This window comes from Tinamus guttatus, unplaced genomic scaffold, assembly GCF_059628265.1.
Source record: "Tinamus guttatus ecotype Peru unplaced genomic scaffold, ASM5962826v1 Tinamus_guttatus_pri_ptg000211l, whole genome shotgun sequence".
Lineage (NCBI taxonomy): Eukaryota > Metazoa > Chordata > Aves > Tinamiformes > Tinamidae > Tinamus > Tinamus guttatus.
The window spans coordinates 1,827,804-1,842,191 of record NW_028288745.1 but is presented as its reverse complement, the minus strand read 5'-3'; the positions used below and the strand labels follow the sequence as shown (position 1 = coordinate 1,842,191).

Below are 14,388 nucleotides of genomic sequence, written 5' to 3'. Positions count from 1 at the left end.
GAGCTTTATCTTAGCATTCCTAGGAGGAGAGATTGGCCTTATAACTACAAAAAAAAAAATCTGTGCAGGTTTTATATGAAAGTAATTAGGAGCATGAAGTCCTTCCACTCTGGGTAACCATTGACTAACTGGTGAGACGGAGCACTGACTCATGCACATGTAAGTTTAAACATGAGACTAAAAATCTATAGGCAAAGAATTGACAAGGACAGCATGGTGAAGATGCCCCTTTTTTGCTGACATTTTCAGCTCTAACAACATTATGACTCATCACAAACAAGAGGTGCAGGGCTTTTATGCAAAACTCAAGCAGAGCCTGTTCTTTCTGGTCTTTTGGGGATGCAGGACCTCCCCAACTCCGAGATGGCCGTGTAGTTCTCCATGGAAACCCAGGATGCATGTGCTCCACAGCCTGCCCGGGAAAGGCTTTAAAGGGGGAAAGAGGGAGGCAGCTCGAGGGGAGAATAATTTATGCCTTTGATAACTAGCCAATAAAGGGATAAATAATGAAATTCTGCTTAGCTATGTACCTCTCACCTTAAAAACTATTAAAAAGCAAAAGAGGAAAGGGAAGGAGCCAGCACAGACCATCAAAGGCAACTGATCCCTAGGCTTAGCGAGGCTAGGTGGGACACATTCAGTATAACATGCATTTAGATATGCCACGATGCAATTTCTAACCGAAATTCTCGAGTTTGGAACTTGCTCCTCACAATCTTTGTGCTTCGCGACATGTTTGCAGGCCCTTGTTAGACGCAACACAACAACTAAGCATAACTGCTTTGGTATCTGTCTTTTTGCTACCGCCTCGTCATGGAGGAACGCGGATAATTCCGGTTTTATTTAGACCGGCAGAAGCTGGTTTCACTCTCAAGGCCACAAGCCCGGCGGCCACTCGCAGTTTATTCGCCGACACTCGGGGCCGCTCCACGCTGAAGGCCGCTCGCCCGGCAGGTGCGGCCGCCCCAGCCCGGCCCCGCCGCGTCCCCCACGCGGCGGGGCCTCCCCCAAGCACCGCTCCGCGCCTCACCTGGGGCCGGAGGGGGGATCCGGGGGGGTCCCCTCGCCCTTCCGCCGCTACCGGAGCCGTTTCCAGAGCGACCGCGGCGGCTGCGGCACCGCGGGGCGGGGCTGCGACCGCTGCCCGCCCACGCGCAGCCGCGCTTCGAACCCACCAATCACGCGGCGGGGCGGCCAACGGCTCCACGGGCGCGCACCGCCCGCGTGCTCCGCGCGAGCCAATGGGAGGCGGGCGGCCGTTGGGGCGGGGCACGCGCCGCGGGGCGCGGCAGGGGGCGCTCGCGCTTCGCGTCGCCCCAGGGGACGCGGCGGCCGCGCCGAGCCCCGCGCGCGGCGGGGACACGGGAGCGGCGGGACGCGGAGCGAGGTAACGCCCCGGGCCACCCCGCACTGCTGTTATACGCCTTCCCCCCCGGTTTTTTCTCCTCCCTCCTCTTTTCCCTTGAGCTCGCACTTGTCCCTGCCTTCCCTCTCCCGCTGCCTTTGCACCGCGTGCTCCCGGGCTCCTATTTTTGAGGGCATTTAAATACCAAATAATTATCACGCCTCCCTTGCAGAGTTTGATCTGTGCAATTAAAATAAAAGTTATCTCTGACAGCCGTGAAGCACTGACATTCATATGCCCTACAGTCGGGATATAACGATATGAAAAAGGGCAACCCATCATTCATCCCAATGAACGTGTCATTTTTGGATGAATTAGACTGTATCCCACGCACAACTGATGAGGAAAATGAAGACTTACCCTCTGATGGCAACCTCAGAATAACCTGTCAACACAGTAATTATTCAGATGATTTGAGTGACTGTGCTTGCATAGAGCATATTTCTGATATTTTTTTAAATGTATCCTCTTCTGAAGATAACAAGAATATAAAAGCATCAGCAGATGCTGAAACTCACCCCCAAGCTGAATCAGCTTTCAACTGCCATGCACGTGCCCCAGAAACACCTGGAGTTTTGAGCAAAACGCCTGTCAGGGAAGCTTGTCTTAGGAGTGATTTATGCGTTGGTGGCTTTCGCAGAGCAGGTAGGAAGGAGCACCTCGCCAACTCAAAGATGTCTGATGTCCTTTTGCGCCATTTCTCTAAGGGAGAGTTAATAACCACATGCCAGTTAATTGAATGTGAGACCATACCAGAGATATCCTTTACTGACAGCATCGATGAAGCCAGCAGTAAGCTTGAGACTTCGGGATTGGCCCAAAGCCCTTTATCTCATGGGCAGCCACCAACTAACTTGGAAAATTATTGCTTAGAAAAATGTGAGAAAATAGATACTGGTGAGAAGGATCACACTTTGCTAAATAAAAATACACTTGTTTCAAAGAGAGCTATTTCTGAAACTTCTGAGTGTGGATGCATACAAAGAAGTTCACCTCTAAGTAGTAGGAATGAAGATACGTTCATCTTTCAAAACCCTACAAAAAAACAGAGAGATCCATTTGAGAGAACAGCTTCTTCTCAGTGTGACAAAAGTCAAGTTCATTATTGCCTACCCCATTTCTCTGAAGTTGCTAAAGGACCAAAAAGAAACAGCAACAATAAACCAGTTTCTATCACTGAAAGGACAAAAGCCTTTCCTATTTCACCTAATAAATCAGTAACTGTGAATGACATAGTAGAAAACAAGAACTGCTTTGATTCTGTTGAAATAGAGAATCAAGAAGAAATGAGTGTTTCAGAGCTGTTGCAACAGCTACAGGTAAATGTTTTAAGACTTTCTTAAAATTAAGAAATTCTTAATATCTGTAAAGAGTGATATTGCCTTAAGAAAATATTCCATATCCTGCAAAATCTAACATGACAAGTTTGTACCTTAGTAAAATTATTTGTGATAGGTTTAATAATTCTCTCTTGTTACTTCCTGGCCGTATACAAGATGCTGACAGAGCACGCTGACACCCAGAATCGTATTGATCAGTTGAGATTTAATTCTAAGGTAAATCTCTTAAAAATACTCTTCCTTAATTCATTTTCTTATCTCTAAGATTATAAATATTCACCCAAACTATTGTTATCTTCAAGTTGCTCCTCCTCCTATTTATGTACATCTTCTAATTTCCACAAGATAAAATTGAAGTTTTAAGTATCTATACAATGAGGCACTGTAAATTTATCAAACTATATGGGATAATAACAACAAACATACTTCATTTTACTGAAAACCTGTCCTGTGCATTTTGAGCTATTCAATGTCCATAAGTGCTCCATATAGCATTTCTATAGACAAAGTTTTCCTCTTTTAACAGATACTTTCTCAGTCAGCTTTTCCAAATCCAAGTTTTGCCGTGTACTCAGGAGGCACTGAGACATCCTCTGGAGTCTTTGCATTATACCCTCCTATGCTTGGTTTGTCTGAAGCAGGTAAATTAAGTTATAGTGACTATGCAAATAGTGATTTTCTTTGATGTAATTATATTTTATGCAAAACAAATGGTTTGCGTAGAAATTCCAACTGGTTGATATTCTCTTGTGTTATGTAGGATTACAGTGTGGGGCAATGGTATCAACATTACCACCAGCTGGTACAGTACAAGCACATCGCCTGAAGCCTTCCAATTTACTGCCAGAATTAACACAAGGGCAAAAAATGACTCAAATACTACAGGAACAAACAGATCAACTGAAAAAGAAAGTAATAACCACCTGTGTTTCAATACATACTTAGTGCTGATGCTCAATTTTTATATTCATTGACATATTCACTTTAAAAATCCCAAGTAAAAAATTCTGATTTTTTTCTCTTGAAGGTAGAAGACTTGTCTCAATGTAAGATCCAGGAAACATTCCTTTTACAAGATAAACATCTGGTAAATCAATTCATACATTCTTAGTCATCTGAACTGCACTTTAAATGGTGGTCGACTTGTGAATCTATGGCCTGATGCTCAATGTTTTCCTCAGATATATAAAAAATAAGAAAAAAAACAATCTCAGATTGAAATTATGAATATAAAAGCAGAAATGAAGGTATTCAGCAGGTGGCCAAATTCTTAAATCTGCTTTACAATTCAAAACTTCATGAAAGCCTTAAGTATCCATTTACATGTAAAATATCAGTCTGGAAGTCATGGTTTAATATTTTATTTGTATATAACAAAGCAGTGCAGGTTACTTAATGGACATACACAGTGTAATCCTGTTCCAATTCAGATCAATAGCAAAATAGCATATTGATCATCACTGCAAACAGAATCTGGCTTACAGCATAAGTAGCTATCACTATGGCTTGCTTACATCCAATACGTGTCATTAATTATTCAATTATTTCTTATTGGTGAAGGTATTAAATCATTTGAAAAGATGCCTTGATGCCCTGGAACAGAATTATTTAACAGCTAAAGAGGAGCACTGTAACTTACAACTGCAGAACAACAAGGACACGTCTATCGATGTTGGAAAGTTTGATCCTGACAGGTCAGAAAATAAGTACTAAGAAGTCCATCAGCACATTCTCGATATTTTTGAGTATCTCAAAACCATTAAGTCATTTGTCCTTAGAATATTTTTCATAAATAAGTTATCAATTTTTATGTGGTAAGCCAGAAGTGATTTGGCCAAAGTTCATCTCAGAGTTTATGGTTAGATCCTGCAATTATAAGTAGGATACAATTAATTCCAGCATTTAAATGGACTCAGTGAAATCTAGGAATTCATTTTCCTTACGGACTGTTCATTGTAGTACCCAATACTGGTATCTCAGTAAGAAATCGAACATCAGTGTGCAAAGGTTTCACTAATTGCTGTTATGTTTAGAAAGGTGGAAGGAGAAATATTTAGACTTGGCATGCTGCTTGAAGACATCCACGAAGAGACTGATGACAGCAAATGCAGCTCACCTCCTTTGCTTACTCCTTATGAATCTGCCTGTTCATCTTATTCTCTCTGGGAGGTAACTTAGTGAGTTTTGCTATTAAAAGACAATATTAGTCTATGTTTTAGGGATACAGATCTCATTAACCTCACTGTGGTTGTAATCACCTACTATTTGTAAAAGCACAATACTTCTAGATAGTATATGTCACTTCAAATAATTTTTAAATGAAATACAGCCTTCATAATATTTCATTAATTTTAATTGAGATGTAAGCACCAACATAGCTATGTTGGCATTTTTTTGGTCCCAGCTTTGAAAGCATTTGCTTTCAGAAAAAGAAAACAAGCAGCCACCTTAACTTTTACAAATCTCTCTCTCGGTTTTGAAGTGAATCACTATCATTCAGTTTGAATGAAATGCTACTTGGTTTGTTCAAGATTCTTAAACTGGAGAATTACTACAAGAAGAAATACATTACTGTGCTATAGAAAACAGTTTACTGGTAAATATAATAATATTTTGTACTGGATCATAAATGCACAGAAAACACTAGTTTTTTTTTGTTTTTTTGTTTTTTTACAAAACTACAGATGATTAAATAATCACTAAATACTTTCATTGTCAGTATTTTAAAAGCCCACATCTCTGAATCCTAATTTGGAGACATTCAGAAAATCCTAGCTGGTAGAAGTCAGGTACTTGCAAGGCAACAATCACATACTGTATGTCTTACTTTGTACAGGGCTCAGGAAATTCAAGCATTATTGATCCTCCAGAAAGAATAGCTGTTGAGACTGCATTTCTTTACAAGAACAACAAGGGAAAAAATATAAGTCATACAACTGATGCGATCCCACAGACAAATCATAGAGTTTATTTAGAAGGAGACAAGCACAATCCCTACCCATGTGTGTAAGTATAAAACTTACAGAAAGCTACTGAATTTATAAGACTGGATCTATAATTATTTGCCGAGGATAGAAAGTTGTGATGTCTGAAATATATGAGAGCAGGTAGAGTGTTTCCACACTAAACCTCTTATATAATTCCTTAACTACATACCCATTAATTCCTTCCTGTCCAGCACTCCTACTGTGAAGTTCATCATACCCAAGCAGATATTCCCTGAAACCACAATACAAGCAGTTTCACTAGGCGTTAAAGTTTCTATACAACTGCAAATTTCAGGATGTGAATGACTAGCAATCATTAAAAAGAAAAAAAAAAAGAAGGAAGGAAGAATGCAGATCCTTTGCTCATACCTGTTATAGCTTTGTGAAAGGGTTCTAGAGACTTTTGGGAAGTATTTGATAAGTGATAATCAGCTTAATGGTATTGCAGAAATAAAATAAATGGTTTCTCCTTAGCCAATTGAAATTACAGAAGAAAGATGAATTGACTTCCAAGAAAGAAATGCAGCCCCTGGTAAGAGGAGGTCTGCAAGCAAACAAGCATTCTCCAAATGTAATGGTATGATATCCATTTTCACACTCATTTTGTCATCTTAGATGAAGACATTCAGCTTTATTGAGACAATTTCTCAATGCTTACAAAATATTTTCCCCTTCAGTGTTTGCACATGATGACAGCCCAATTTTTGAGCTAATGCAGCATAGATCAACTTTCCTGAAGTGGCTGCAAAAAGAGATTTAAGGAAAGACTTTCTGAAAGTTTTTGAAATTTGCAGTAAGATTGGCGTCTCTTAGGAAAGACTTAACTGTGTCGCCTCGCTTGCCTTTATATGCTTAAAAAAATTCTTTTAATTTTAAAGCATGAGTGAAATGAATGAATACATGCTAATCTTCTCAAAGCTATGCTAAGCCCTATTTTATATGCCAGCTGTCCAGATTTAAAAGCATTCAAGTGTTTTTCAGTCTGCTCTACCGCTAGAATTGTAAATAGGAAAATCAGTTTGTAGTATCGATGACAACTAAAAACAATATGAAAAACAACATGCAAATGGTACCATTGCTTACACTGTCTTATTGGATACATACAAAATAATGTAAACAGTCACATATCAATTTGTTCTGCCTTCTGGATGCAACAGAGATTTCTGGATGCAACCGAGAAAATACATGGTGCTGAAGGCCTTGGATCCTACCCTCTGGGAAAACTAGGCCAAAAATCTAAGGCTGATGAAAAAAGCATGGAAAGGTAAGTATCTTACCTATTTTGCCTAGCTGCAAAAGTGTTTTTCTTCAGCTAAATTGAATCATCCATATGTCTATATGCTGGATTCTGCCCAAAACACTGAATAATATTTTAAATACATTTAAAATGGCCGGATGAAGTACTAACAAGCAGATATCACCAGTATACACCATATACCAGACCTTCTGAGAAATGCCAGAACTCACATTGATTTTATTACAGATAGGATTATATTCATGTTACAAAGTAGGCTTTCTCACCGAGACCAATGGTTTATGGTACCTGAATGGCACAAACTTATTTTAACATTGCATGAAGGGGTTTTACATTCAGTCTCTATTTAGGGATGCATTTCAGTAACCTGAATAGGGATGACTGCAAAGTTTTTGGCAACTAAAAATACTTGAAATAATCAGTCATTAACTTACGTGGCAGCCATGGAGGAAGAGGCATATTGATAAACCTGTGAAGATTCAAAATTCAATTGGTAAAATTTTATTTACAGAAATGTCAATCTGTTAAAATAATTCTGTATGGTTTATTCAGGAGTTTAAATTTTTGGCAAATTGTATCTCCATCCAAAGCTAGATCTTATAATATATGCAGTGTAGAACATGATATACATCTAAATACACTGAAGGAAGAAGGTAAGCACAAGATAAACACACTCTGACTTACTGAATAGATGTTAGTATTTATCCTGTAAAACTCACCTAGTCTCCAGTCTTCTCTCTCTCTCTCTCTTTCTCACTTAAGAAAACATAGCTCAATCTTCTGATCACTGTTTTCATGAATGGGTAGAAAAATCTCCAAATAAATTTGCTGGTTCTGTATGCCCTAAGTTGAAAATACATTTTGCAAACCTGGCAAACAAGGAACTGTATTCTTTCAGAAGGTATGTCTCAAATTTCTCTACAAGTAATAAATAAATAAATAAAATCTTTAAAATAATCCGAAGTTATGCCCTCAAAAAAAATGTCATCCTGGCATTTGATAGTATTTTGATGTAATATTTGGACACCTGTAAGTAAACAGAATGTCACAACATGTTGTTATACAAGGATGGGATTATCGTCTTTTACTTAAAGCATGTTTAACAGCGAAATCAGTGTCCTTTAATTGAAAGAGTAATTCATTTATGATTAGTTAGCTTTTAATTTAAGCTTCTACTTACCACCTTTTCAGATAATTGATATGAATAAATTTACTTTTTAATTAAGCAGTGGTTACTTAAACATTAATGTGTTCATAAGGCTTGTCATTGTAATATTAACATGTATCTAAAATCTCATTCTGTTTTCATGATCGAAGCAATGAAAACATCCAGGAAAGGAAAACTGGAAGCTGTTCAATCTTCATTCAAGGAAAACCAACTGATTTATCAGATACCAACCTGAGTAAGTAGTGGTGGCATGCAAAGGGCAGAACTGTGCTTACACCTACTACTGAACCTACACAAAACAATTGTTTTGTGGGAAACAATTGTTTTTGAGGGAAAAGTTGAACTGCAATAATGTTAATGGCAGTGAAGGGCTCAGAAATTATGGTGCTGAAATACAAACAAGTACTTAGGTAGCAAGCCATAATTTGTTAGTATTTATTGCAGACCTTTTTAATATATTTTGGTGATTTTAGGTAGTGATTCAGAAGACATCTCAGCCTGCAATTCTTCCAGTGATTCACAAAGTGAGGAACTTCTGAACCACAAGACTGAAAATCACATGATATTCAATACAGGATTACATGGAGAGAGAAAAGGTATAATGATTGCAATATAAAAAAACTGCTGTTTATAGTGTCCTGTGTTGTTTTTTTTTTAAAAAAAAAAAAAAAAAACTTTGATGTCTTGGTTTTCAGGATTTAGACAGAAATGCACCAGAGGAAGCAGAGATCAAAGTGGTCAAGCTCTGGAGTCAGATCCATGGTCAAGGCCTAGGGCCAAAGTTCGGAGTCAGGTCCAAGGTCAAGGTATGGGGTCAAGGTCCAGTGTCAAGGTCCACAGTCAGCTCCGGGGTGAAGGTCCAGGTTCAGGTCCCAGGTCATCATGTGTGGTCAAGGTCTGGAGTCAGGTCTGGGGTCAGATCCCAGGTCAAGGTCCGGAGTCTGCTTTAGGTTCAAGCCAATGTCACAGTACAGGGTCAAGGTCCGGTGTCATGTCTGGGGTCAAATTGGGCGTGAGGTCAGGGTCAGGTCAGAAGTCAAGGTCTGGGGTCAATATTGGGGGTCAGGGTCCAATGTCAAAGTCCAGGGTCAAGATCCAGGGTCAAGTTCTGTGGTCAGGTCCGGGGTGAAGGCCCATGGTCACGGTCCAGAGCCAGCTCCGAAGTCAGGTCCCGGTTCTAGGTCCAGGGCTGAAGTCCGGAGTCAAGACCTGGGACAAGGTCCGGAGTCAGGTCGGAAGTCAAGGTCCAGAGTCAAGTTCCAGGTCAAGCCCCGGGGTCAAGGTCCGGAGTCAGTTCCAGGGTCAAGACCCAGAGCCAGATCCCGAGTCAAGGTCTGGAGTCAGGTCAAGTTCCAGTCCTAGGTCTGGGGTCAAGGCCCAGAGTCTGTTCCGAGTCAAGGTCCGGGGTCAAGTCCCGGTTCTAGGTCCACGGTCAAGGTCTGGAGTGAGGTCCGGAGTCGGGTCCAGGGTCAAGATCTGCAGTCAAGATCTGGAGTCAGGCCTGGGATCAAATTGGGGTGCCATCCTCGGTCGAGGTCTGGGGTCAAAGTCCCGGTTCTAGGTTTGGGGTCAAGGTCCGGGGTCAGGTACCAGGTCAAGGTGATCAAGGTCAGTGGTTAAGGGTCTGGGGTCAAGGTTGGCGGTCAGGTGCCGCGGTCAAGGTCTAGAGTCTGGTTGGGGGTCAAGGTCCGGGATCAGGCCTAGCATCAAGGCCCCCATGATGGTAGTAATGATTCTAACTGAACACATGATTTTTACTAAACAGAAACACATTTTAAATACATAAAAATTACATTTTTCTGTTTTTACTAAACATAGCTTCAACTTTTTCAGCCTATTCAAAGAAGATAATAAGCTGCACTCAAAAAGCTTACAGACATAAACTACCACATCACCTTGTAAAGAGACTTTCTGAAAGGTAAGCTGTAGCAATTACTATATATAAGCAGTAGAACAGTAGATGTCATTACTAATTATTCAGCATGGGAAAAACAACTCCTATCATAAGCAGTGGCAATGCTTTCTCTTTTGCAGAATGTGCTGTATATTAGAATTTTGCTCTCTAACGAAATTAAAACATTTACCGTAAGAGGAAGTGTATATAATTCAGTCATTCTTCAATCTAAGTCAATTAGCAGAATCCACATCTAATGTCTTTAGCTGACATACATTTTGACTAAAAAACATTAAAAGAAACCCTTCACTTTAAGATAATGTCACATTTACAGATCCAGGAATTAATTTATATTAGTTAGGGTGCAATTCTGTTTGATACCAATTATTTTCTTTACAAATAGCAGTCCTTAACATGAAATTATATTGGAGACTGCAAGAAAAATGGATTCCTATTACACAGACTAGACTAAAGCAAACTCTCAGTAGCTACTTTGTGAGAGATGGCTATAGCATCAAGGAAATGATGGCTCTGTACCACTAGAAGGGTTTACTGACCCTGCCTTCTGCAGTGTTTACTGTCTCACTGCAGTGCATATGCAAAACAAGTTATGCTGGACTGCGTTTTATGATCAAGTGAAAAGTCGCATTCACTATAAGATCAACTTGCAAGCAAATATGCTAACAAAGTATCTAATTCATAGTTTAAAAATTCTTTTTATTAATAAAACTGTGTATTATTCTCTCATTTATATACTATTTATACACTACAGAGTACATATAAGTATATGCTATGTGCTTCTATACTATATATACACATTTATATATACCCTTATAGGAAAAATATGGAGACTGTCAAAACCTGCTATTCAAGCATGTATGATACAGTTATCCTTTCACCTCACCTACCCAGAAAGACGACTTCTAGAAGAAAATCAGCAGTCAACATCCGAAACACAAACATGAGCATTTCCGATACAAACGTAAGACTTAGCATTGTGCTTCTCAGGTGTAAAGAACTTTTAGAACTAGGAGGTACAGTGTGCCAAAATTGCTGTAGGTCACCTATACACCCTTACCCTCCACCGCAAGCCCTTCTTCTTGGTCTGTAGTTTTGTTCAAACACTGCAAGCAGTATTATTCACATTCTAGGCCACCTGGATGTTCTGGAATACTGCCACATGTAAGGACTTCACTCCGGTGTATTTTTTCGCAGAAAAATTCTCTTCTCTTTCAAGAAGAGAATTTTTGCACCATTTAGTCCCTGTATAAATAGGAAAAGGGGCCAGAAAAAGGGAATGGATGTTACCTCTGAAATTACATTTTCTAGACTGAAATAAGAAGTGTCAACCCAACGTCATCAACTGCTACCAAAAGCAGGGGTGCACGAAATGGGACAACCCTCTCTCACAACAAACGTGCACTATACTGGGGCTGCTACTAGTGTAAATATCCCCCAGTGCAACAAATACACCTTAAGATAAATACACCTTAAGATAAATAAGTAGTGGCCACATACACTTTTAAGATAAATAATTAACGGCCACTTCCAAGTTGAATCCTGAGTAGTCTACCACATGACTCAGAATTTATACTTTTTAACATGTATTTGAAGTAGGATCTGTTGAATATGCTATAAGATGACCTTAATTAAACTTCCTTTTCATTCTACTCTATACCTATGGAAACACTTGTCTTCAGTATTAGCACAGCTATGTTTTATTATTCCCAACAGATTTTAAGTTCTACTCTGGACCATGCCATACAGACAGCAAACAGTTTGAAGAGAACTACAGAACGAATGGTACAAGCAGTTTCAGAAGATCTAGCTAAAGTTAGAAGCAAACAGCTTTAATTACCAAGTTTGAAATAAAATACTGTATTTTCTTCATCATTATGTATCTCTGTACAAATATAAAATAATAAGTAGAAAAATTAGAAAGTCAAACTAGTTCTGTGACTATCACTACTAGCATAGATGACAGTTTTCCACACGTTTCCATACAGTGCAGCACTGGAAACAAATTACTGATTCTACCGAGAATAGATTAATACATTGGCTAACCTTTTACTACTCTACAGCTGTCTTCTTTCTCCAAGCATTCACTTAAGGTAGCATTATAAACATTGGCTTGAACAAGAAAGGTTAGCTTTTAAGCCCTCTTTTTTTTTTCTTCTCTGAAAGTAGAGAAAGAGGTTATCAGTCATTATTGCATTCGTGTCCCACACCTTAATAATAACTGCTCTTCTCCTGAAACATCTCTGAGCACCATACTAGTACAGCAAGTCATAATTAACATATATAATTATTGGTTAAGTGGCACACATTGAGAATGGTTCACATTTAAGATATTTTCTTGCATGTCTTAATAACTGAGTAATACCACATCTTGTCCATGTTCTCCCAGGAGTTAAACTGCAGTATCCTTACCTTCTCTGATACATCTGGCCAAGCAAATAAGTGATTTGTATTCTGAAAACCAGTTAACTGTAGTGTTTAAAAGCAAGCAAATAGTATCTCAATACAAGCTTATTTGCCAATTTTTCAAGCCATTCTAAAGTATTTAGAAGCCATTTATAGCTCACCTTGCTGCAGTGTAGCATTGATTTATAAACTTGACTCAACAGATTTTCCCGGCTTCTCCATACTCTGCATCCATCAGAGTCATCAACCTCTCTTTTCTCCCTTGGGCTCTTAACCCAATTTCCTTCTGCTTATTACTATTATCTTAGGCTTATTTCAGACAAAGGTGCTGCATAAGCAAAGGCTGACTTGCCTACACTAGATTAAGGTTTAGAATGTCCTTGTGATGAGTTTGTGTAGTGAACCTGATTGGTGAAGTAGCTGCTGCAGGACTCCCTAGATCCAATTAAAAGTAGAATATCTAGAAATATTTCTACATCACAAACAGCCAGACATTTTGTTTAATCTGGATCACCATACCTGTTATCCTGTGCCTGAAGGAAGAATATAGTTAAATAGCCAAACACTTAGTAACATTTCCTCAGAATATTCTCTGAGCCTTCAGCAAATTGGAGCTCAGAGTCCTTCTGAATCAACAACCAGATCTTCATGTTTAATTGCCTGCAAGAATTCTTTTCTCATGAGTTTGAGGAACTGTTTCCACACATGCACGCACACACATCCCCTGTATAATTCAGGGTATGTAATACTTGGCTATAGGATGTCTTAGATCCTTTTGTTTTGAACCTCATAACTGCACGTTTCAAAACCTTCTTTCCTGTGAGGGTGACAGAGCACAGGCACGGGCTCCCCAGAGAGGCTGTGGAGTCTCCTTCTCTGGAGATCTTCCAACCCACCTGGATGCCACCCTGTGCCACGTGCTCTAGGTGTCCCTGCTGGACTAGATGATCTCTAAAGGTCCCTGCCAACCTCAACCATTCTGTGATTCTGGGTGATTTGCTTTTTTGCCCACCAAAGAGGAAGAAAACATCTACTACCTCTTTGGTCTCCATATTAATGTGGTTTTATGTTAGCATGACTTGGATGAAAAAAATGCCGAAGATCTCACTTGTTCAATATGTACTTTTTGCTCTGGATATTTATTGAGATATTTATGTTAAGAAACTAGAATTTAGTAAAAATAACATTGATATTTCAAATAATTTAAGAAGTCTTGGTGCACAAGCTGTTTAATGAACGAGCTAGAAGGTTAAAAATAAAGTCAATGTATAGTAAATGCCTCGTTTGTGTAGATGAGGGTAAAAGCTATATGCACTTATCCCCATCATGTCCCACATTCTGCAAGATTTTGTTCTCTGATATATGGGAGCAAAGCAATGGAGGTGGGGGGGGGAAATTAAAAAAAAATATATATCAATTTTGTCTTTTCCCACCGCTAATGAACTTGGAATGAACTTAGCTGAGAAAAAGAAGAAAAGTTTCTTTCAATTCTTTCAAGATACTGGTTAACTTGAGAATAGAAGTAAGGACAAGTAAACACTTTTTTGCGACACAAAAAATGCATGCACTATTAGTTGGAACCTAATAATAATAAAAAAAAAAATCTAATATCCATTATTTTATGACATTGCCCTCAGATCTACACACAAACTAATGTTAAGGCACATCATTTCAACATTAAACAGTTGTATGTTTACACTTGAATGACTTTCTAAGAGAAGTCTGTGCATTAGCAGTATTGCAGAAACAAATCAAACATAGAATTCATTTGATCCAATCTAACATAGGTTATGTTTAAAATACATAATGAGTGCAGTAGAAGAGAACAGTAAATTCTGCTTGCATTCTTTTTTTAATTACCAAGCTACTGCACAGACTCAACTGCCTCCCCTTTTTGTTCTCCTTTTATCCACCC

General features: G+C 39.2%; 1 protein-coding gene across 1 annotated transcript; it reads left to right on the top strand.

Annotated features, from left to right (window-relative positions):
• The first annotated feature begins 667 nt into the window (after window positions 1–667).
• AKNAD1 (AKNA domain containing 1) lies at window positions 668–11,926 on the top strand. Its single transcript, XM_088524548.1, has 21 exons — window positions 668–785; window positions 876–1,258; window positions 1,651–2,724; window positions 2,902–2,961; window positions 3,272–3,386; window positions 3,506–3,657; window positions 3,773–3,832; window positions 4,306–4,439; window positions 4,779–4,914; window positions 5,582–5,751; window positions 6,207–6,309; window positions 6,890–6,996; window positions 7,540–7,640; window positions 7,750–7,888; window positions 8,305–8,390; window positions 8,629–8,762; window positions 8,851–8,961; window positions 9,306–9,690; window positions 9,989–10,073; window positions 10,887–11,031; window positions 11,784–11,926. Exons 1-21 carry the CDS (start codon window positions 668–670, stop codon window positions 11,901–11,903), a joined length of 3,918 nt encoding a protein of 1,305 aa, XP_088380674.1. The 3' UTR covers window positions 11,904–11,926.
• The last annotated feature ends 2,462 nt before the right edge of the window (window positions 11,927–14,388 follow it).